The following is a 24,337-nucleotide window of genomic DNA, read 5'->3' as shown; positions in this document are numbered from 1 at the left end:
TGTTTCCTCATCTGCAAAATGAGAAGATAGTACCTCTGAGGCCCTTTTAGAGACCCAGGGAAGAGAGAGCTTGTAGGGAACAGCCCCCGAGTTTAGGCCGGAACACAGACTCCTCTGCCCCAACCTGGTCAGGGAAGTGGCTCGGACTCGCTGTTCTTGTTGTAACAGAAACCTCTGGGTGAGAGAATGCAGAACCAATCCTCCCCGGCCAGCACCGCCAGGCACCCTGCGCCCTCTCGGCCCGTGGTTCCTCACCTTGACATCCTCCCACCGCTCCTTGTCCTCCTTCAGGACCCGGCTGGTGTGCAGTGGGGTTTGAGGGACCTTTGTTGATTGCTGAGGGGAGAGAACAGGGTCCAAGTGAAACCTGGGCTGGGCAGAGTCCTGGCTAAGCCCTGCCCCCAGGGACAGTCCCCAGAGCCCCAGGTCTCTCTGGCCGCCGGCCGGGCTCACCATGATCCAGGGGTGGTTCATGAACTCCGTGATGGTCATTCTCTGAGTGGGCTCTGTTTTCAGCAGGTTCCGGATGAGCATCTTCACTGTGGGGGGGACACAGGGACACAGAGAGTCAGGGCCCCACTCCCTCTCCTGCTCCTTCCCACACACACACGCACACACTCGCGCGCGCGCACACACATGTACACACTGGCACACACATACACACGTGCACACACTCGCGCACACGCACACACACATGCACACACTCGCACATATGGCTCTTTACCTTCCTCTGATACTTCTGACCACTCTGGGTTGGGAAACTCATACTGGCCCATTCGGATGCGAGTCTTCATGCCCGGAGAGATGGCAAGGCCATGGTTGGAATAGAAGGGCGGGTACCCACACAGCCTGAGCCGAGGGAAGCAGAGAGAGGGGCAGAGCTGGTGTTATTTAGGGGCCCTGCACCAGGAACAGGATGAGAAGCAGACTTCTTGTAAAGGTCACGGGCAAATGAGGACTCGTTGATTCAGGCACGGTACAGAAATTCAGGACAGGGCCCTGATTCCTACATACCAAGTACCCAAACCACACATTTCCCCGCCCACCAGCTAGTTTCCAACCATCACTGAGCTCTCAGATCCACTAGCACTGAGGGAGGGGGGCGTGCAGGAGATTCCCAGGGAATCCCCATCCAGAAGGGGAATGCTAACCCTCACCTCTTCCTCTCGATCAGAGAGGAGCAGGCTTCCTCCCACCTCGGCCCAGCCCCGACCTGGGGTCCCTCCCGGCACACTCACAGGATGTACATGATGACACCCAAGGACCACATATCACAGGACTTGTCGTACTTCTCTGGGCCCAGCACTTCTGGAGCTGCAAACCAAAGGTCAGTGTGGATGGGCCTGGCCCTTGAACATGCGGATCTACCCCAGTTTCTCTGTAAATGATGCTCCCAGCCCAGACCATCAGCCCGTCATGACGGGACTATAGCTGCGGGAGTGAGGGGAACAGCCATAACCCAGCCCTGGAGCTGAAGGAGGAGAGCAAAGACCCTCCTCCCAGTGGAACTTAGGACTAGAATCTTAAGATAAGGTAATTCTTGGCAAGAGCCTTTCAGACGCACGATGTCCATTTACTTTGACAAACACATTTGAGAATTTATCCTGTGCCAGTGAGCTGGGCGCCAGAGCCAAATCTGGGTGCCAGATCACTGGGCATCTGATGGAGGTGACAGCTCCTCTCAGGAAAGTGCCCATGTGCACAAAACCCTGCCGCGACCTCAGGTAGTGTCCTAGGACACCCCAACCCCAGCCCATCTCTGACAAGCCCTACTCCATTCAGGTCACATGGAACCAGCGCCACAAAGGACCAGAGGACACGCCTCTCCTGGGGCCTATGGCTCCAAGGCCGGAAGAGGAGGGTTTGGCAGAAGTTCAGGGGGAGGACGAGCCTGGCCTTCCCTGGACTTACCCACATAGTAAGGCGTATAACAAGGAGTGGTCAACGAGTTGTGGCTGGTGGTTTCCTTGGCAAAGCCAAAATCGGTGAGTTTCAGGATGGCATTGGGCCTTTTGGAGGTGTATAAGAGGTTCTCGGGCTACAGAGAGAGGCAGAAAAACAGCACTCCTGCATGAGGGCTATCAGAGATCAAAAGGGTAAAGATGACTTCCCTCCCTCCTCGCCCACAGCCATCTGTCGGGCCCCAGTGATCTGCACACCATCAGCCATGACTAGCTCCCTGCCTTCCCGGAGCTTGGAGATAAGAGGCTAATGACAGACCAGCACTGAATTCACAGGGCAGAGAAACCACAGGTGTGGCTGTGCGGTGCCGCCTGAGGACCACAGGGCTTCCAACTGGGTTTGGGGGTTTGCCCAGAGAGGGCAGGCTCTGTGGAGCAGAGAATAGCACCCTGTCCCACCCTACCCCAGCCTGCCGCCAGGAACCAGGCAGCAAGGGGGCGGGCAGGACGACTCTGGCACCCCTTCTGTGGGCCCTCAACAGCACCTGAGTTGGGAGGGGGCGGGGTGATGCACCGCTGGTACCTTGACATCCCGATGAGCAATGTTGATTGAGTGCAAATACTGAATGGCCTCACCGATGCTCTTCATGATTTCTGAAGCTTCTGTGGAGGAGAGGAAAGAAAGTCACACAGTGTGTCATTAGGGTTGCAAACTCAGCCACCTGAGCTCAGAGGAGGACGGCAGCCCTGGCAGCGAGCGGGAGGAGGCGGGAGCCTCAGCAGGCCTCACCGAGGGCAGGCACTGAGGAAGGTCCCCTCAGTCACCCGCTGCCCTGCCTGCCCGAGGCCTGTCCCCCAACAGACCCTTTCTACCTCTTTCTGTGAACGCCTGGTCTCCTCGGTCCTGGATTCGGCTGAAGAGTTCTCCACCATCCAAGCTGAAATAAAGCCATGGTCAGATCTCGAGAACTGTACACCCCACCACTCTCCCCCGAAAAATCCCTGAGGGGCCTGGGCAGGGAGTGGGAGGCAGGGCCAGAAACAGATCTGAAGGCTGCTTACCACTCCATGACGATGAGCAGGCACTTCCTCCCCGCGTACAGGTTCTCATAGACGTCCACGATGCGCACGATGTGTGGGCACTGGGAGGCCCGCCAGTGCAGCTCCACCTCGCGCCGGGCCTTGGGGCAGTCCTGCAGCATCTGCAAGGCAAACAGCCGCCCGAATAACTGCGCTGTCCCAGGAGGGGGCAGCCGGCTGCTGCTCCACATGGGTCTCTTCCAAGGCCCTGCCACATGCCGGCTGGCATCCCACCAATGCGCCATAAACTCCCCACTACCACTGACCCCCTACCAAGCCAGTCTCCTTGGCATTTTCCCTGGCAGCTCCTTCTTCTAAATGCCGACTTGGAGCTTTTTAGCTCCCCTGTCTGCTCTAAAAGAAACCCCAAATGACCCCTTGGGGCCTTGACAGTCTACCCAACTAAAGGCACAGAGTCTATTGTAGGAGGCAGGCAGCAGCAAGGCACTGAAAGACGGGGATAAAGAAGGTCTGGGAGCAAGACAGACTGAGGAAACCCAATCCAACATGGAGAAACTCAAGAATTTATAAGCAAAGGTACCTCCACGGCCCCTCAAACCCAGCACACCAAATCCTGAGCAAGTCCTTTCTACCTGTGATACTTCATTCAACCCACAGGTGGCCTCCGGGTCAGTGCAATGTATTTAGAATCCAGGTTCCTATGAGGTCTGCGACCTTGAGCAAGTCATTTACTGCACCAAGCCCCATTCACATCCCCCCTTCTTTCATGGACCAGGTGGCCAGAGGCATTAAAGGAGCCTGGATCCCACATGCGTCTCATGAGTCTCAGGGGCTGAACCTTGAGTAGTCCAAGCCAGTCTCCTTATGTCCAGGCCCTTCACTAGTGACTGGCTTGGGAATAAGCCTAAGACCAATGTTGGCCAAGAACTTTGTAGGAGATCTGCTGAGAGGCCTCTTAAAGGGAGCGCAGGAATCATACATCACCTCTCTCACATATGGCACCTGGGACCGAGGCAGTCACTTGGTGCCATAGGGAACAGCCTAAGAGGATGAGCCAACACACTGAGGAAGACAACCAGGAGAGGCGGCACCTGCCTGGATCCTTGCTGATCCCACCACACGTCCCTCGTGGCTTCTTTGTGGTAAGAGGCATCCTGACACATCCCTTTATAAATGGGAATAAATCTGTTATGAGGATTAAATGAAAAATCCTGCACAATGCCTCGCAGAGTGCCTAGCAGTGCTCAGTAACAGCAGTCGTCATTCTCATTACAGAATGTCTGCCAAGTGCACAGTGCAGATGCCAAAATAATTAAGATAAGGACCCTCGCAGACTGACCAACCGTGGGAAGTCAAGACTAGCGCTACAGTACACACCCAACTTCTTTGGGCAGTTAGAGGGCTGGGGTGGGAGGAGGCAGCCGGGCTAAGCAGGAACTGGACAGGCAGAAGGGGAGGCTGACAGCAGAGGAAAACAGCGGGAATCAGGGCTGACCAAGGGGGAGCGGGCTGGGCTGGGGGGCGAGCTAAGGCACCTGCTGCTGGAGAGCGGGTGAGGCTTGGTGAGTAGGATCAGATGGCCAAGATGGAGCGGATGAGAGGGGGCGCTGAAAGGCAAACGCGGGCATTTCCAACAATAAACTAGCACTCCTCTATGCTGTGGCCCGTGATATGCTCGGCCTTTTCCAATTTTACAGTAATCGCCATGTTACAGGGTGGGGAGCCGAGGCTCGGAGAAACAGTGGGTCCCAGGCTCAGATTCGGGGGAAGGCAGAGCCAGGGTTGGAACCCAGGGCGGGTGGATTGCAAAGCCCACGCCTTTTGTGCGGTAATACACTACACGACTTTCAGAGAAGGGATGGAGGCCGAGACTTGTCAGTCTCAGACCGCCAACCGCAGACGGACTGCAGAGGCAACGGGTGCAGTTAGTTCAGTCTTGAGCAGGCAAGAGGCAAGGTCCCCATGGGGTCACACTGTCACCTAGTGGCCATATGAGGACACTGCACAGGCCCTGGGTTCTGCCACCCTCAACTTCATTCATTTGGATGGACCAGGAAAAGAGTGTATTTTCCTTTCCCGAGCTCTATGCGGAGTCGGAGGCGGCACTGGCTGCCTTTATGTGCATGTAGCAATTCCACAAGCGCTCAGTGAGCTCCTACTATGGGCCGCACATTGTGCTGATGTCAAGACCAAATAGAAGGCTCCTGATCTGAAAGAACTCGGGCTGGGGGTGGGGGACGCACTAGGAAGGTGGACAGAAAATACTTAAAACCCACTGAGATAATGTGCTGTAAGGCTGAAAAGTTCAAAGGATTCAGGAGCAATAGTTTTCAGAGCAGCCAACCGGGAAAGACCTCTATCGCCCCCTACAGGCAAATAGGAGTTAAGGCTCAAAGAAGAAGAAACCAAGTTGTCAAATTACTCAGAGGCAATATGAGGTCATGGATCAATTTCTGGTTGCATCATAGCCTTGCAGAGGTCCTTACCTTTCTATGTCTGTTTCGCAGCTGTAAGGTAGGGAGGCTAATCCCCACCTGGCCCCCTGCCTCCTAGAGCCATCGTAAGCAACTAATGCAATACTGCCTCTGAGAGTGTTTTGTTACCGCGCACTCGTCCCTGAGCCCACAGCACAGCTGCCACCGCACAGGGGCCTCTCCATCACATCTGTGCTGAGGCTGGAGCACGTGGGTTACCAGCACAAGTCATCAGCAGGACTGTAGGCTGGGTTTCTGTCTGTAGCCTGGTGACCACCCCCTGGGAACCAGCTCCAAGCTCTAACCAATCAGAGCTATGCTAAGTGAAGAAGCAACAAGGCCAAACCCAAGAGCACGCCCCTCAGCCCCTCCTGAAATGGGAGCACACACGCCAAGTTCCTTTCCTTCTGCCTTAGAAACATTAGTGTATGTGGCACCAGGCACATTCCATCTCCAGGCTCACACACATTTCTCCAGCTACAGGGGAGCTGATGGACCTAGTATATAACACACCTGGCCTTGGAATCACACACAATGGGTGTCCCAGGTCTGCACGTCCCAGCTTGTGTCAGGGAAACCAACCTACATTTCTGAAAAGGGTGTCCTCATCTGTCAAACTGGATTCAATTTAACAAAATAAGTACATGGTGGAAAGGGTAGCACTTTTCAATTCTAAGAGAAATATAATCAAATTTTCCCATGAAGACTGGTAACTGACATCCAGGCGCATGCTTATCGGAAGTCCCTGAATGGCTATGAAAACCAACGCAAGCAATGAAAGCAAGACCTTCAGATCAGTCAGGAGGGCAGGCTGGCTGACGTCAGGGCAGAGCCGGGAAGAGCCAAAGAGGCTTGGTGGACAGCTGTGGCGTGCAGAGCGCCTGGAGAGAGGAAATCAAGAATGTGCTAATCTGGAGTACAGGGCTAAGTAAAGAACAGCGGGGAGGCGCCTGAGCTCAGCCAGAGAGAAGGGACAAGGAGAGAAAACAGGATTCCTGAGGTGCTAACAGGGCAACCAGCAGAGATGTGGTGGCAGGTTCAACCAGAAGCCAAGAGGGGACCAGGGAAGGTTCCGCCCCTGGGTGTGAAAAAGGACACAGGCGGCCCCTACAGCCCTGCGGGCCTGAGTCTGAAGGGAGAAAGTGTCTTCCCAGTAAAAAGCCATACAGGCTCTTAGGCAAGGAATGCCTGGAAGCCTGTGAAGTATTTTAAGCGCATGCTAAACCTGGAACAGATACCGTGACTTCCCTCCTCCCTCCACATTTGCGTCTGAGATTCTCTTGCACTGCAGGCGAGACTGCTGCCTTGTGCTGCATGGGCCCGGCTGCAAGCCCGCCTACCAGTGTGGCAGGGCCAGGGAGCAGGCCACAGAGTCCATTACCTGGGGGGAACCTCTAGGGTGAGGGTGGCAATAACGGAGATATGGGACCTCTCCCAAAATATGGTTCCCTGCCTTTCTGTCTTTGCCAGAACCTGGAGGGAGGCAGGACGGTCCCACTTATCTCCCCACCAATTTCCCCACAAGCGTCCACACGGGAAGACTGGAGCGTGGTCAGCATCCCAAGCCGAGCAGAGCCAGGGCAAAGAGAAGCAACAGGCCGGGCCTGAGGCCTGCTCACCAGCGAGGCAGACATGAGGACGGAAGGAAGAAGCCAGCCCTAAGGGAGCATCCCCTGCACAAGCTCCACCACCACTTCATCCCTTTGTGCCTCAGTTTCCTATCTGTTAAACAGGAGAGTAACAGTACCTGTCCACATTCAACCAATGAACACACACGTGTTATGTGAGTGACCAAGAATGGTTCCTGGCACATGGTAAGCACTGCACTAGGGTTTGCGATGGTTATTCTGCCCCCTCCCCCCCGCCCCACCTCCCCCACTATTAGAGTCCCATTGGGGTGGGCGACTGGAATCCCACTCCTGCCCACCTCATTTAGGGTGTTAGCACTGGGCAGAGCGGGGGACCCAGAACACCGGGAGGGAAGCAGGCTTTGGCATCCTAGCCCTGAGCTGTCCTGCTCCCTCTCTACACCACCTGAACTGGACAGCTGGGGCGGACTGCACTGTAATGAGGGAGGAAGCCATCCCTTCCCAAGACTGACCCGGTGCCAAGAGTGATACAAAAGTCCATCAGGAGCTGTGTTGTAAGTGTGCAGTGCTCCTTGTATAAGCCAGCCTCTGCACGCCCAGCAGGTTAGCAGGCGCATCCCCCAACCTGCCCCACATGGAAGGGCTGAGGCTGACCTGGATGCTTCTCCAGGTAGGAGAAAGGAGGACTTGAGAAGGAGGCTTGCTGCACGGGCGATGGCGCAACCTCAGCACAGAGCAGCCGGACATTGGCAGCCTCAGAGCCAGAGGAGCAGGGGGCCTGCTCCCGGGAGAGCTCTGTTACTGGGGTGTCAGTAGTTGGAATGGGGAACCCTCACAGCCATCTTCACACCCACCCCAAGAGGAAGCATCCTATTTTATAAATAGCAAAACTCAGGCTCGGAGGCACTAAGCGATTAGTTCAAGGCCTTTCAGCCAGTAGCCCGTGGCAGGGCTGGAATATGAGCTCCATTCTCACTGCTCCCAGAGCCTCCTGCCCACCACCCATGGCAAGGCAAAGGGCACAGATCTGTCCAGGGCTGTGGTACAACAGCTGAAATGGAAAGTGGGGGCTGAAATGGACATATGCCTTAAAGTGCAAACCCTGGAGCTTGAAATTACTGTTAGAATTTTATCCTCAGGTGCTAATGGAGCTTTAAGGATGTGTGTGTGTGTGTGTGTGTGTGTGTGTGCGCGTGTGTATCCCAATAGTTGTTTACCTCACCTAGAAATGGCTAACAAGTTGAGTGCCCAGCAATAGCAAGAGATTTATCTATCAATCTATAATCTTTCAGATGAGGCTTCAGAATAATATGTACTAGAAATGGATTCCTAAGTCTCTATTAGCTTCTCAGTCACCATCGTTGTCATTGTCTATTTTTTTCTTTTGCAGCACAAGTTCCAATCTATAATTTCCTTAAATTTATTTATCAAAAAGTATCTGATAGTAAGTGGAAGAGCAAGTTACAAAGCCTTATGTACAGTACAGTCCTCTATGTATATTTATTTATATCTGAGCATATATATGCACATAGATATACATAGTGTGTGTATATCTATAACAGGAAGAGCATTCATACTCTGTAACATATTGATGGTAATTATATCTTTATTTAATGGTGATTATAATTAGTACATGTACTTTTTAAAGAGGCAAAGAAGCTTAGCTCTCCAAATTTTAATCAGAGGCTGTCATCCACACCCCTATATGGCCAGGGAGCAGCTCGGGGCTTCCAGGCAGCTCTGCCACACTACTCGGCCTCACCAAGTCTATGGACCTAGAATCTCGGAGTCCTGAGCAAGAAAGCAGCTCCGGACCTGGAGAGGTGGTAAGGAGAATAGAGTGCAGCTGTTCAATCTCAAAGATCTTTCCGCCTACACCCTGGGAAGCTGGGTCCCCCACAGCCCTGTACTAGTGGAAAGAGAGGTGTGAGCTCACGAGGCCGCAGGACCAGGACACAATGTCCTTACATCGCTTATCACCTCTGCCTCCATCCCTGGACCTGAAGCCAGGGAGGGACATGGGGAGGAGACACAGCACACGCAGTACTCGATCTCACCTTCCCAGAATGCCGTTCCTCAGCAAAACCTGGGGCATGCAGGATGTGCCACACGCTGGTGTGGGAGGTGCTGGGATGTAACGGAGAGCATGACAGGAAGGCCTGTGCCTTCCTGGGACTTACACTTTAGTGCGTGAGGTACACAATAAACCAGTGGGTGTGTTTTGTGTGTCGTTTTTAAATTGCACATCGTGCTTTGTGCTGCAAAGAAAATAGGGAGCTGCCACCAAGTCAGCACTGGTGGTGGGGAGTCTCATTCCCCAAATTACAGAGCTGCCCGAAGGCTGGGAGAGTGTCGCAGGTCCCTCTTCATCCAGCCCAGCTCAGGCACACAGGAGATGACAAACAGCTACGTCTTGGTTGAAATGACCATTTCCCTCCACACCTACTGGGGGTGGGAGTGCGCCCCATTCCAGAACCTTGCAAAGCTCAGTGAGGAGCAATGGATGGTCCTCCCCTAGAAACTGGTCTAAACATACATCTCGCAGATTTGTTTAACCTCAGAAGGTCACCATAATAGAAGATACACAGAAGTACATCATTGGGGTCCCTCATATTGCACATATCCCCAAACACTTGATTGGAAGGTAAAAGCCTCTGCTTGCTACTGACTTTCATTCATGTGATGGGGGAGGGAGAATCCCCACCCAAAACAAAGCTAAAACTCACAACGGGAAATCCAGTTCCAAAAGCCTTAAACAGCCACGCCACTCTGCCCAGAAGATGAGCAAACCTTTCCTGGGGTCCCCGCCCGCAATCTCCAGGACTTCCCGGGGCGGCCACACAGGACGGAGGTTCAACGAACAGGCTAGCGCCTTAAAACTCACACTGTCAATGACAATACTTTTTAAATGTTTGCAACACATGATGGGTAAGAGGCTAACTTAACTCCGGCAAATCAACTGTAAAAGATTAAGGTTCCAAAATAAAAGTGAGCAAAGAATTCTTATTTCAAAGACAAAGAAACACAGATGGCCAAACGGAAGATACTCCATGCAACTCATTACAAGAGAATGTTTATAAAGACAATGATCACAATTTCACCAGAATGGCAAGATTTCAAAATGTTTGACCAAAAACATAACAAAATAAAATTCCCGAATTTATGCAAAGATTTGGGAAGGAAAAGGCACTCTCTCATATTATCAATAGGGAAATAAACTAGTGGATTTTTAGAGGCGTTTGGTCATATGTATCAAAACTGTAAATGTTCAAACCTTGGACCCAGCACCTACCCAGCTAGGAAATCACCCTACAGATGTGTTCCTAAGTGATTTTAATGGCAAAAGGGGAACTGGTAACAACCCACCTTCCCCTAAGGAGCCAGTGGGATGGATGGTGGAGATGCATGCGCCTCGGGCTGCAGGCCTGTGGGAGGGAGACCACCCAGCCTGGGGAGAAGGGGTATTAACGAAGGGCAAGCAGAGAGAGAACAGGACACACGTTAGCTTCACGCCAATGTTCTAATTTTTTTAGTGGAACTGCATACACATTATGTAATTGACTTTTAAGGTATAATCAGAAAGACACCAAAAGGTTAATAAGTGATTAATTATAAATGGTGGTAAGATAGCTGACAATTTCATCTTTGGTGTTTTCTTTTAATTTCCAAAAATAAAATACGAAACAAAATATAAAATACAATCCCATTTGGGTGTTTCGTTGTCATCGTTGTTTTGCTCGTTTTTTAAGGCAGAGGGAGGAAAGATATATGGACTTGTGGATGCTTAAAATTTTTCCAGAGGAATTTACCCCCAAAAAATATGTTAACAGTGTTAACCACTAGGGTACAGTAGATACTAGAGAGAAGACTATCTTTTTTCCCTTTTTCTTTCCATTTTATATCTTTCTATTGTTTAAATATTTACCATCTGCATGCATTTTTAATTAAGTCAAGGGTTTACATTCTAACATGCAGTTTGCCTCAGGCCTTAACTTGACCCCTGACCTGGCAGTGACACAGTTACATGTGCCCCAATGCAAGCCAACCTTCCTGTAGAGAAGGAGGTGAGCAGGGACGGGGAATCCCACACTGGCCACCGGAAGAAGGGCCTGGTGAACTCTAAGTATGAGGGTAACTCAGTTGATGTAAAGGCCTGGCCATCTTCCTGGAGAATTCAACCAAAATATGATGAAAAGCTGGCCGAAGGTCCAAACCACCACTCCTGACTTACACGGCCATGAGCACCGAACACAGCGGGCACGGGCTCTCCCGAGTCTGGGGTGGGAAACTGAAAGACTGGAGCGCACAGATAGTTCTGCTTCTTCTCGCAGATGATTATGACTTCGAAAGAGAAAGAGGAATTTCCATGTATTCTGCACCGCATGTGTCAGGTGCACTTTATATATAGAAAGTAAGCGATATGCCAGCCTCCTAAGGACTCTGAAACAGTCGACTGCTGGCTCCACATACAGGTGTGACCACCAAGCCCAGTGAAGTTACCTGTCCAAGGCCCCCTGCTGGAAAGTGAGAGGCCAGACTCACACCCAGTTCAGCCTCTAACCCAGCCGTGGGCAAACTACGGCCCAAGGGCCGGATCTGGCCCGTTTGAAATGAATAAAACTATTGAAAAAAAAGACCGTACCCTTTTATGTAATGATGTTTACTTTGAATTTATATTAGTTCACACAAACACTCCATCCATGCTTTTGTTCCGGCCCTCCGGTCCGTTTAAGAACCCATTGTGGCCCTCCAGTCAAAAAAGTTTGCCCACCCCTGCTCTAACCTCCCAGTCCTTTTCTTTTGTTTTCACTACAAAGGAGGCTTTGCCAAACCCTGAGCTGCTAACATCATTTACTGTTGCCCTGTCCCATGCTCCTAAATGTCTTCCCTGCCTGCTGTGTCCACTGGCCTCTCCCCAGTTACCTGTGAATCTGTCAGCCCAGCACAGAGCTCGGTGCAGAAGACGAAAAGGGCAGACTGCACCTCAGAACAAAGTTACGGGTGAGGCCTGCAACAGCATCCGAGGCATCGGAGCTAGGACACAGGGAAGATGGAGGAAGAAGGAAACACTCTGAACTCTCCAGTTGGTTTTACACTAAAACCTGAGTGGCAGGAAGAAAAATGCCACATTCTCTGTAGTATCTAGGTATGACTTTTGAAAATCCAGAGATGGAGAAACTACCAAGAGAAATTAAGTCGGAAGGGGGTCAGGAACATTGCTTCTGGCCTACGCAGCCTCCATCAATTTGACCCCATACAACCGATAAAAGCAAATTTAAATTTTTAATTGGGAATGACAAATGCCATCTCACCTTCATCACCCCAACTTAAGGAATAAGATTCCTGACAAGTACTGGTATACCTAATAATGGGAGGTGAGAAAGTGGAAGAAGAGAAGGGTCGTATAAATCAAGAGGGCGGTATACACACGCACACACAGACACACACTCATATATGCATACCCACCACCCCTGAAAATAATTCCACAGTTCTACTCACCTGAGAGTGAAGGATAGCCGAGTGAGGACAGAAGGAAAAAGAACCGTAAGTGGTAACATATGGGAGAATAATACATGGTCAAGCAAAAGACATACACCAATCTTTCCTACAAAGTTAGCAAAAAGGCCCAGACACAAGACAGAGCTGCCCAGCGTGGACACAAGGACATCTGAGAAAGAGATGTCCTGCTAAGTCTTTTCCCGCTAAGAGCAGGACACCGGATAAATTCTTGTCTTGCTTTACTAAGAGTTTACCTCTCACACAGCCAAGGTTGCAAGGAAGGGAACTACAACACTAAACCCAATTCTGACCAGGGAGTAAAGTCTAGTCAACTGTGTAAAAAACAAACAAACAAACAAAAACCCACCACCAACAACAACAAAAAACCCACAAAAATAAAATAACTTTAGCTCACAAAAACAATAATAAGAATACCACAATAGGAAGTAACCTTGTCATATTAGAGTTAGAAGGAGAGAAGAAAAAACCTGGGGACAAAAACAATTGGTTAGCCTAGACTTCCAGATGTTGACACAAAGGAACAGATGAACAGGGAAATCCCAAAAGGGACTGCATTTTGAAAAATATGCCCTGATCTTTAACACGTGGATTGTGACCATCTAAAGCACATAATCCCGAAAAAGAAACCAGAAGCAGAAAAAGAAAGAAAGAAAAGAAACCAGAAGCAGACACCCCAGACGGCAAGGCCACAGCACAGGCAGCTCTGATGAGCTCTGAGATTAAAGGATGCATCCAAAGACATGAGCAAACTGCCTGTACCCAGGACAGACCCAGACTCATTCTGTGGCTCATGACACAGAATGAGCAGAGCTCGTAAACATGCAAGAACCACAGGAAGAGTACCTCAAACCTATATGCAAAGCTGAAAGAACCAAGGAGGAAGCGGGCCCCTCACAGAGACAGATTTGGGGGAATGTTCACCTCCAGTATGTTCCATTCTTTTTAACAATGAAGGAGAAGGCTCTTCAGACTGGAACAGGCTCCACATGTACACACACATTCAAGGGAAATCTCAAATCCAAGCGAGACCAACTTATAATCACCTGAGGATGACTGAGTTAAAAGAGGCCAATCTTAGAAGAATCACAGAAAGAATCTGCAGGAGGTTCCAGAACCACGGTTGGTTCTGAGATGGGCAATGCCCTGCTTTGGGGCAGCATGTGATTCCTCAGCATTCACTGTGCTCCAGGCACCAGACTAAACACTTGGGCATTCCAGGAGGTCACGGCTTAGTCAAGGAAACAGGAACAATATGCAAAAAGAATTGCTGATAAGAAGGACTGCTCAACTTCACATCTGCCTCCGGCGAAGCTCTGGAACAGATCATGAATTGGACCATCACCAACTGGACCATCATGACCTAGCCTGGGTTCCCTGTGAAGCCATGCACACTAGTCTGACTACCATCTTTAGCAGGGTTACTAAGTTGTAGGCCAAGGGTCGGATCCATTGGGGCTTTGACGTCTATAAAAGTAAATAACTCCTGCCAGACCTTTGGGATGACAAAGAAAAAGGGGGTGTGATGACAAAGCATTTTGAAAATACTTGCAATTGTTATAAATGACCAATAACAATGTTATTTAATGGATCTAGGACAGGCTGAACATGCACCAAAGTGAACTCACTGCTCCCCTCACTTGCTCCCCAGTCTCGGTCAATGACAATGACATCACCATCTAGCCAGGCTGTCAGATATAAATCTTGAATCAGTCATCCTCAGCCTCTCTCACTCCCACACCCGCTGAAGCAATCTTGGAAAGATCTCCCACTCCCATCTCCCCTTTTTCTGCCACTTGCTTGGTTCCCTTTGCTCTTGCGCGTTTTCTAACTGGTTTCTAGATGGTACGTATCTGTTACAACACATCCTGGGTCAACTACCGAAAGGAAAATCTGAGTAGGACATTTTCTTCCTTAAACATGTCCATTGGCTAACAGGATAAAACCCAAACTCCTTCATGTGGTCTTCCTCAGCTCCCAGCCATAATATCTGTGCCTTCACCTCCCAACACACCCCCCCTCTACTTAAGCTACACTGGACTTCAGGGTCCTCAAACAAGCCAAGTCTTTGCATCTTTCAAGAACCAAGGCACTGTCACCTCCTCTGTGAAGCCTCCCTGACAATGACTTCCAAGCAGTCAGCCCCTCTGTCCTCTCGCCTCGCACAGGACTCTTGTAAAACTCCTACTCTGGCACTCACGAGTATATTTACAAGACTGTTCCTCCCCTGCTGGACAGACTGTGCCCCTGGGAGGCTGGAACTGTCTTATTCACTTTTTGATTCCCAATCTCAGGCCCGAACATGGCATCGGGACATACTCAATATTTGCTTGTTGGCTAAACCCAGAGAAAACCTCCAGTGACAAACCAAGAAATGCTATCCTTGGCTTTGCCTAATAGTTAACCAACAAGTTGGCTGAAGGCAGAGTAGACAGCAAGCTAATCAAACTTGCAAGTGACAAAAAAAAAAAAAAAAAAAAAAAACCTCCAGTGAGTAAAAATGTGGGCTATAACTAACCCCAAAACAAGGTCATATGTTAGGTTCAAAAAGATAATCTACAACAGCTTGTGATGAAAGACCTTTCTCAAGTCAGATCCAGGTCACACAGAGGGTGAGTGAGAGCAAAGGTCCTGCAGCCAGCCGCCTGTTGAGTCCCAGTTCCTCCAATGAGCTCACGGTGGGAACCTGAAGTGCCCTAACCTTCTTAGACCTCCTGTTTACTCGAAGATAACACAGAGATAACAGTACGTACTTCACAGGGTTGCTGTTTAGCTAATACTACTACTACTACTACTACTACTAATAATAATAATAATAATAATGGATTTGCCATTAGAATTGTGCCTAGCTCAATAAACTCTACTACTATTTTTCGCTGCTGTTGTTTTGTTGTTGAAAGATACTTCTAAGAAAAGATGAGCTGTAAATCATTGTGGTTAAAAGCAAGGGCCTGGAATTAGACCGTCTCAAGTTCAAGTGCCAGCTCTGAGCTTAGTAACTGCCTGACCTTAGGCAGGTATTTCACTTTTTCGTCACTGTCTTCATACATTAAATGGAGCTAATGATAGTATCTGTCAGAGATTTACTACAGCAGTCTTTCAAATGGGGGAAAAAGTGGAGATAAACTAAATATCCATTACTAGAAAAGGGTTAAGTAAATTATGGTATATCCATAATGGTGCATAAAATAATATGCAATTATAAAAAAGAATGAGGTAGATCTATATATACTGAGATCAAAATTTCTCCAAAAAACTATATTCTTTTTTTTTTAAATGTTTTTGTTGCCCTGGCGATCTAATCGTCAATAAGGAAAAATAACACTCTTCCATGACCTTGAAAAATTATTGCCAAAACATTAAAAACTCTCTTACTGTCAGTTATAATGAAGGGAATGAAAAAACAGTAAAACTAATATTTATCTAGTACACTGTGATAAAAAAATATTAGAGACACTGAGAATGAGTTTTATTTCTTTGTAAAAACGTTATCCAGTGTGAAGAGCGCTTGCCTTGCCACCTGCGATGCAGATGGAGCATCATTTCTGTGTCTGCAGACTGTCACACTCCTTTCTCAGTTTGGATCAGTTTCCAACCTTTCCTCCTTTGCACTTTTAATGTTGCAAAATAACCTCCAAGAGTGTCCTCAACATGAAGTTTTTTCCCAGTGTCACTTCCTCTGGGATTACTTCATCTTTCCCGTCACAACCACTCAAGTCAATGAGTTTGCCTTCACTGAGTTCCTCTGGCTGCATACGCAGTCTTTCTCTTTTTTTAATATTTTTTTTATTATTGATTTTAGAGAGAGGAGGAGGGAGAGAGGGGAAAGGGGGAAAGACAGACAGACAGACATCAGCTGCCTCCTGCACATACCCCGACTGGGGATCAAGTCCGAAACCTGAGTATGTGCCCTGACCAGAAATCAAACCAGTGACCTTTCAGTACATAGAAGATGCTTAACCAACGGAGCCACACCGGCCAGGGCTGCATATATAGTCTTGAACGGTGGCAATGTCAACATTCCTACAATCAGTTATTTATTCTATAATTCCATTTATGCTCAGTTCAAATTTCACTTCCAGCATTACCACTTTCCATTTCTTGGCTGACATTTCATCTTTTTGGCCAACTCCCTCTTCTGATTATCTAATTTTATAAAATGTCACATGAGTTTACCACTGGGAGACAAGGAGGCAGCACAACTGCACACTTTCCTGTCTATATGTGAAGTCAACAACACATGGGGAGTGGCCAACCGGCAGACTCTGAAAGAAGGAACATGAATGGTCGCTGGTCATCCCAAACATCGTATATTCATGGTGATTTGTGGACTGAAGAGCCAGCAGCAAAAGTTTGTGCTCCAAGCAATCAGTGGGATAATACACCACGGCAACTGGACTTTAAGCCATGATGTTGAGGGACTGGTGCTATGTAACTAAACTGTGACGACTGAAATTCATGCATATTGGAACCACAAAAACCAAGGACTGTCTGTACAAAGGACATAATACACAAGTACATCCACTAAAGAATAACAGTGGGAAGAGCTATATTACTTAAATTCTTTTCACTAAGGTTTACATCTTTTATTTTTTAACGTATTTTTATTGACTTCAGAGAAAGAGAGAAAATCCATGATGAAAGAGAATCATTGATCGGCTGCCTCCTGCACGCTCCCCACTGGGGAACAAGCCCACAACCCGGGCATATGACCTGACCGGGAACCGAACCGTGACCTCCTGGTTCATAGGTGGTTGCTCAACCACTGAGCCACGCCGGCCGGGCTAAGGTTTACATCTTAGGAATGGTTCTCAGCCTGAGATGACTTTCCCCCACAGTCTGGAGACATTTTTGATCGTTGCAACTTGGGGGCCTGGAGAGGGTTGTAACTAGGGTCTGCTGGGCAGAGGCCAGGGATGCTGCTAATTCCTAAAAAGCACAAGACGATCCGCCACAACAAAGAATTATCTGGTCCAAAATGCAACATGCTGAAGCTGACAAACCCTATTTTAACCCAAACAGCTTACATTAAGCTATTTTTAACAGTACCTTCCTCATAAGGTGATGGCAATGATTAAGTGAGGTCATGGCAAGTATCAGTAAGTAATATTGCTATTATTTATTAATTAATGCAATAAATGCCATTAATATTAGAGGGTCTAGATGACTTCAAGCTGAATAAGTATCTTAATACCACCTCAGACTTGTGGTATTTTTTTTTTTACAAACATTAACTCATTAATGCCAGGATATGGCTGCCAAAAAGTTCGCATCACCTTCAACTCCCTGACAGACCAAGTACCTGGATCAAGATAGGAGTCCAGACCCAACCACGCTCTCAGACCACATCTAGAATCCAGTGCTCACTTCCGGGCAACACGTCTGAAAAATTCCAAAGGATCATGACCAGGATGCAGGAGGTCTGAGAATCATGTCACACGAGGAAGGGTTTGATAAACTGGGACAATTAGCTTGAAGAAGAGAAACCCTGAAGGAGTAATTCCAGACCGAGATGTAATAACAGTTCTGAAATTCTACGGGACGGTCAGAGAGAAGAGAGCTAACTTAGACTTGTCCTACTGGTTCCCCATGGTACAGATTACAAGGAGCTGAACCCAAGAGCAGGGGCCTGGAAGGGAGAGCTCTCTACTCCTGGGAACATTCCAGCAGAGGCTGTCAGGTGGGCTCACCAGGAAGTCCTACACTGAGTAAGAGAATAGTCGAGGTGAGCAGTAGGCACTTTCTAACACCATCTTGGGTCCAGAATTTGAGAGGGTAGCAGGGCAGAGAGTCAGGAACAAGAAGTAACAGTCTCCTTTGACCCACCAATCCCACTTCTAGGTACTGACCCAAGAGAAATAAAAACAGTAAGTCCACAAAAACTTGTGCAAGAATGTTCATAAGAGCTTTATTCGTCATAGCCGAAAGCTGGAAATACTCCAACTGTCCACCAACAGGAAAACGGACAAGCAAATTATATCACATCCAACAACAGAATACTACTCGGTATAAAAAGAAGCAAACGACCTATACAGGGAACCATGTGGATGGCCCTTACACAGAAGAGTTAATACTAATTGATCCATTTATATGACATTCCAGAACAGGTCAAACTAATGTGCAAGAACACCAGAACTGTGATTGCCTGGGAAGGAGCATGGCGGAGCTTACGAGGGTAATACAAATGTCTATTCTATATCTTGGCAGAGGTTTGGGTTGCACAGATGGAAGCATTTATCAGAACTCATAACTGATACACTTAAAACATGAGCATTTCACTTTATATAAATCTTAGCGCACACACAAAAATGCATGAACAAATATTGAATTCTAATTAAAAGCTATGCACAATGAAATGTTTAGGGTGAAGTGTACTGATGTCTGCAACTTACACCCCAAAAATAAGATATGCTGATAGCCGAATAGGGAGATGGGAAGATGGAGCAAGATATGACAAAGCAAGGTGAGTAAAGTGTTCATGGCAGAATCTGGTGGTTGGTATATGAGTGTTCACCACACAAGGCTTTCAAGTTTGCTGCATATCTGACGTGTTTTATAATAAAGAGGGGGAAGTACGAGAGGAGTAACAGCCAGTAGGGAGCACAAGGAGAAGAGGAGGTGGCTGGGAGGTCACGGGAGGAGGGCAAGGGGAAGAAGGGGGACCATCTCAGCCAATACAGCAGCCTGTTCCAGGGCAGAACTGCAAGCTGCAAGAGGCCTGGCTGACCTGGCAACAGGCGATTTTAGCCAGGATGGAGCACATGTGAGGTTGGTGCTCAGACCTTTGTGGTTGTAGTTCTTGTTCCCATGGGACCTGCTCCATCACTATCCTACTCTGTGCCCAGGACAAGACTCCGCCCCTCTCTGGCCTTGGTACCTTCCCCTGGACTGAAGGGACCAGTTTAGAGGATCCTTAAAGAGCTTTCCAGCTCTGACAGTCTACGCTCACTGCATCTGTGCAAACCACATTTCCAGACAAGAGCCAAAGGATGCAGAGATGCAGTTACAGCTTCAGCGAGCTCTAGCCAGTGTCCTACACACAACGGCACGGAGCTTGCTGTTATGTCAGTATGTCTTCAAAGAAAGGGACTGGGTACAGCCAGCTCTCAAGTATCCGCATGTGGATTATCCAACTATAGAGCAGCAAACACTGAATCAATGAGCAGAAGTACCCTCCCCCTAACATACAGCAGGTTTCTGGGACACAGAACATTATGGAAGCCCAAGAAAATTAAGGAGATAAAAATGCACTGATATTTTGAAAAATCCAATTTCAATAATTTTTATATTATCTACTCCACTATCTCTCCCTCCCCCACCCCCAATGGCATGGATAATTTAAACTGAATTGCATGCATCCTGTTGGTCTTTCTGTGCTCTCATCTATCTACTCTGTAGTTCTCTACCCCAAGGGACATGCATCCTAGAGTATACCAAGTGATAGAAGGCTATGCCAGAAAGTGAGCCAACCAGTTCTAATGCCCATTCTGCAATTAACTTGCCGAGCACCTGCAGACAAGCCACTTGCGCTGCCCCCTCCTCTGGAAAATCTAACATATGCCTAGCCCACCTGAGGTCTAAGGTTTCTTCCAACTCTAAATTCTTTGACATCATTCTCTCTCCCTGGGTAAGTAATATAACCATGAAATTTGTCTAGTTTTCAAAAAACAAACTTATAGATACAGACAACAGAATGGCAGTTACCAGAGAAGAAGGGGTGAAGGGAGGGTAAATCCCTTTACCCAATAAGGAATTGTTATATGGAATTATAATGCTGTATCCCTGAAATGTATAATGTTATTAACCAATGTTACTTCAATAAATTTAATTTTAAAATTTGTTTAGCTTTTATATATTCTACTAGAGGCCCAATGCACAAAATTCGTGCAAGAGTCAGCCTTTCTTCCCCTGGGCGGCACCAGCTTCCCCTGGCACCTGGGACCGGGCTTCCCTCACAGCCCTGGCTTATCTGAAAGGACATCTGGTCTAATTAGCATATTACACTTTTATTATTATAGATAGCCCTTCTGTGTATAAGATCACCTTTAAACTTGCAATCTAGATGGGTCCAACATGACCCTCATTTTAGGCGCATGGGAACCAAGGTTCAGGAAGTGTAGGATGCTTGCCAAGGGTCCACAGCTGGTCAGCGGCACCGTGAGGGCCAAAACCCAGGCCCCTAAGTAGACCACGCAGATTCCTTGGAAAAGTCCTGGGGACCCTGGGAGCCGTAGGGAGCCCCTCCTATATTTCAGTACCTGTAACCATCCCCTCTTTCTCTGCCTCACCCATTCAAGAGTCTAGGGCTCCTGTCCTCAGATCTTAAAGGGGAGAGGAATATGTGTGTTTCTCAAACCAAAGACCATTACCTCACAAGCCAAAAGTAACTTCTGGCAGAACTTCCTTCCCAGCATTCTCTGGGAGGGGGGAGGGGGGGATGGGGGGAGGGCCCCACCTTTGGGTAAGAAAGAATTCCCAGAATGGCTGACTTGTGTACAAGTGCCCAGAATGCACTCCCGGCAGTGGTGATGCATCCCTGACTGATGGGGAAGGAGGGAGTCATCCCTGCTCCTCCCCGACTCCAGGTCCCCCTCCACCCTTACCCAACACCCACCTCAGTGAGCTCAGAGCTTCCTGGCAAGGACTCCCTGGCCTGGGGGCCACAGCAAGTCCTCAGGGGTCAGAGCTGCTGGAGCCTGGGAGTCTGCAAACACAGCTCCAGTTGGCAGCAGCAGCTAATAATACTCCTGCGTCCCAAACCAAACCCTGGTCCACCCAGACTTCCTGCTCAAGGGGGACTGGAGGACTGAAGGCCGGATCTGCCCTTTCTACTGACCCAGGCAACGATCGGAGGGGTTGGGTGTGCTCCCCTCCCTTCTGAGTGTCACCGGCTGTAGTGGCTGAGGCCGTGGCTGAGGCTGTGGCTGTGGCTGAGGAAAGGCAGAGAGAAGCCAGAGGAGCTGAGAGGTGACAGACAGCTCACCCTAGTTCCTGAGGACAGACTAATACCCCTCCCTTTGGGAAGGTCAAAAGAGAAAAGGCGGCGTAACAAAACATACATACATGCACACGTACAAAGATAGGAAATCCTGGGCGTGTTTTCATGACACTGATGTCTGCTCACACTGGAAGCGTGTGCTCCCCAGCGAGAGTGGCTGATTCCCACCCACATTCTCACGTGTTCCCCAGTGGCCAATTTCCTTAGAAATCACCGTGACGTCCTGGCACAGCTGTGCCGGGCGGGCCTGAGGCCTGCAACAGGCTCGGGGATTCCCTGGGCCTGAGCTTGCTCCAAGTGAAGGACCCAGTGGGCCCTCCCAGGCCTTTCTCAGGGGGCTGGCCATCTGGGGGACCAATCGTCCATACCCACCTCCCGTCTCCAATGTCCTGACAACAATTCTACCCAGGACTCTCAAATTTTAAAACTCCACAAACTTTAGTAAACCCACATCAAAACTTGAACTCTTAAACTTAAACCCAAATACCTTCATCCCCATTCCCTGAGTGATGGAGAGCCAAGTGCCCTTCCACCCTGGCTCACCTTCCTCCAGAGACCCTTTGGCTGGGGAAGAAGGGAGAAAACACCCAGCCCCCGTTTCTCCCTGGCTGCCATGTCCAGGTTCAACACAATCTCCCCCACTGGACAGGGGAATGCAGAGATAAGGGAGCTAAATCTTGCTCCCCTCCACGGCCAGGATTAGCGAGCAGCTGCCCTTGGGATCACCAGCCCCTCCCTTCTGACACGGGGGAGCTCTCAGTAGCCTGGGCTTCAAGCAGGGGTGCCGCTTACTGCTTGTTCACCCCCCACGCTGCAAACTGCCACTTCCCAGGCATGACAGATGTAGCTGCTATTCAGTATTATTCAGTGTGTTCAAGTCAGGACAAAAGCCTCCTGCAGAAGCACAAAGCCAGCAGGGATGCAGCCAAGGCCAACTTCAATAGAAGCCACCTGCCAGGGGCCCTTCTCTGCCACACCCCCCAGCATTCACACACACACACACACACACACACACACACACACACCCTCTTTTAAGCCTCTCAAACCTGTGTTGACCTGCAGTCAGGTGAATTCTCTGAACCACTGGACAGTTATTCTAGAGCAGGGGGATTGTACTGCCATTTCTCAGACCTTTTCTGTAGGATGTTAACAACTGATAAGCCAAAAAGGGGGGTCCTGTATATGCCACAAGCACTAGGTTATACAAAGTCAAATAGATTCTTTTACTACAGGACTTCTCAGAGCCTTTAAAATGTTAAAGTGCATTGCAGAATGTTTTCCAGATTTACCTGATCACAGAGCACCTCAGAATTGGCATTCCACCAACACAGTCCAAGACTGCAGTGTCTTTCCTCCATGTTCACCAACTCTCGGTACATTGCTCTTCTACCATGTGGAGCAAATAAGAAATACTTTTCCCCTCAGTAAGCTTCCAGGGAACAGATGAATGAACAGGTTCATGAGCGCACACACATTGGTGGTATCCTCACCACTCAAATCAACCGGAGTGAAGTTTCTGCCAGGACCATCGGAACTTCATACAAGATACTCAACCTCTGCACACACTCCAGACAACCTCGACTGTGAATCGCCTGTGCTATGTCACCAAGGACAAGGGTTCTGTCCCAGAGGAGCCAGCTGGTTCATTCCCTCACCAAGTCTCCCCCTAGACTTCCCCACTGTTTTGCATTTGGCCAGAAGGGTAACTGGGTGACCGCAGTCGATGTACACACCTGTGGTCGGGGAGAGGTCACCGCCATAAATGTCACACAAGGTCTGAGTGAGCTCAGGCACCAGTACCACTAATTCCAACAGAGAAACCTAGAAGGAGTACAGGCTGACCAAGCTTGACCAGCGAAGATTCTCACTCAACCCTCCTCCCATCAGGGCCAGACACCAGTGGGCAGGTAACAATGACACTCAGATACGGCATCGATCAGGGGTTCTCAACCTGTGGGTCGCGACTCCTTTGGCGGTGGAACGACCCTTTCACAAGGGTCGCCTAAGACCATCCTGCCTATCAGATATTTACATTACGATTCATCACAGTAGCAACATTACAGTGATGAAGTAGCAACAAAAATAATTTTATGGTTGGGTCACACCATGAGGGACTGTATTTAAAGGGCCAGAAGGTTGAGAACCACTGGCATCGATGGTCAACATTTCCCAGGGTCCAGGCTTTGCATATTCAAGCTACATCTCTCAGGCATCTCTTAGATCTGATGGTAGGCCCCCACCTCCAAAAAAGTTGTTTCTCAGACTGACTTTCCTTTGGGTTGGAAATAGGCGTGTGCCGGAGTGTACTTGGGGAAGACCCTTCGGCAGCCTGTTTTCCTACCACGGGCTCCCTAGTCTTTGGGAAAGAAGGAGACTCTGGAAGGGTGTCCCCCGCTGACCTCTGCAGTGAGAGGCAGGGCCCCCACAGGAAGTCTCTGCCTCTCGCGCAGCTGCCCTTGCTCTGCAGCCACAGCCTGTTCCTGGCACACAGTGAGATTTCTTAGAACACCTTCAGCAGAGAGGGAGGCTGTGGTTAGCGTCCGGACACCACCAAGAGGCCGGGGAATTCCTCCTGCTCTGGTTCTGACCTAGGAGGGGAGGAGGCCTGATATCAGCTCTCCTCCCACCCAGCAGCATCGGAAGAAAACAAGATGGCATTCCACCAGGCAGCACCCAACTACCTCTATTCATCGCTGCACACAAACTGTGTGCTTTACCACCTTGGGAAACAGCCACGTTGATTCCTACTGAATTTCTCTTCTTGTCCACCTGGCAAAAATTAGTCACCCTATAGGAACCGGAAGTGAAAGGGAACAT

At 49.1% G+C, this 24,337-nt stretch overlaps 1 protein-coding gene across 1 annotated transcript in view; it reads right to left on the bottom strand.

Annotated features, from left to right (window-relative positions):
* MAPKAPK2 (MAPK activated protein kinase 2) overlaps positions 1-24,337 on the bottom strand; it is a 43,108-nt gene that overhangs the window by 2,044 nt on the left and 16,727 nt on the right. Inside the window, exons 2-9 of the mRNA XM_036342540.1 lie at positions 2,964-3,103; positions 2,775-2,839; positions 2,485-2,564; positions 1,912-2,038; positions 1,239-1,314; positions 725-849; positions 454-539; positions 256-336 (exon numbers count right to left, since the gene is read on the bottom strand). Of these exons, the coding sequence (XP_036198433.1) occupies positions 256-336; positions 454-539; positions 725-849; positions 1,239-1,314; positions 1,912-2,038; positions 2,485-2,564; positions 2,775-2,839; positions 2,964-3,103 (780 nt within the window). The remainder of the gene's footprint in view (positions 1-255; positions 337-453; positions 540-724; positions 850-1,238; positions 1,315-1,911; positions 2,039-2,484; positions 2,565-2,774; positions 2,840-2,963; positions 3,104-24,337) is intronic.

The sequence above is a fragment of the Myotis myotis genome, unplaced genomic scaffold (genome assembly GCF_014108235.1).
Source record: "Myotis myotis isolate mMyoMyo1 unplaced genomic scaffold, mMyoMyo1.p scaffold_m19_p_18, whole genome shotgun sequence".
NCBI lineage: Eukaryota > Metazoa > Chordata > Mammalia > Chiroptera > Vespertilionidae > Myotis > Myotis myotis.
This window is presented reverse-complemented; position numbering and strand designations above follow the sequence as displayed.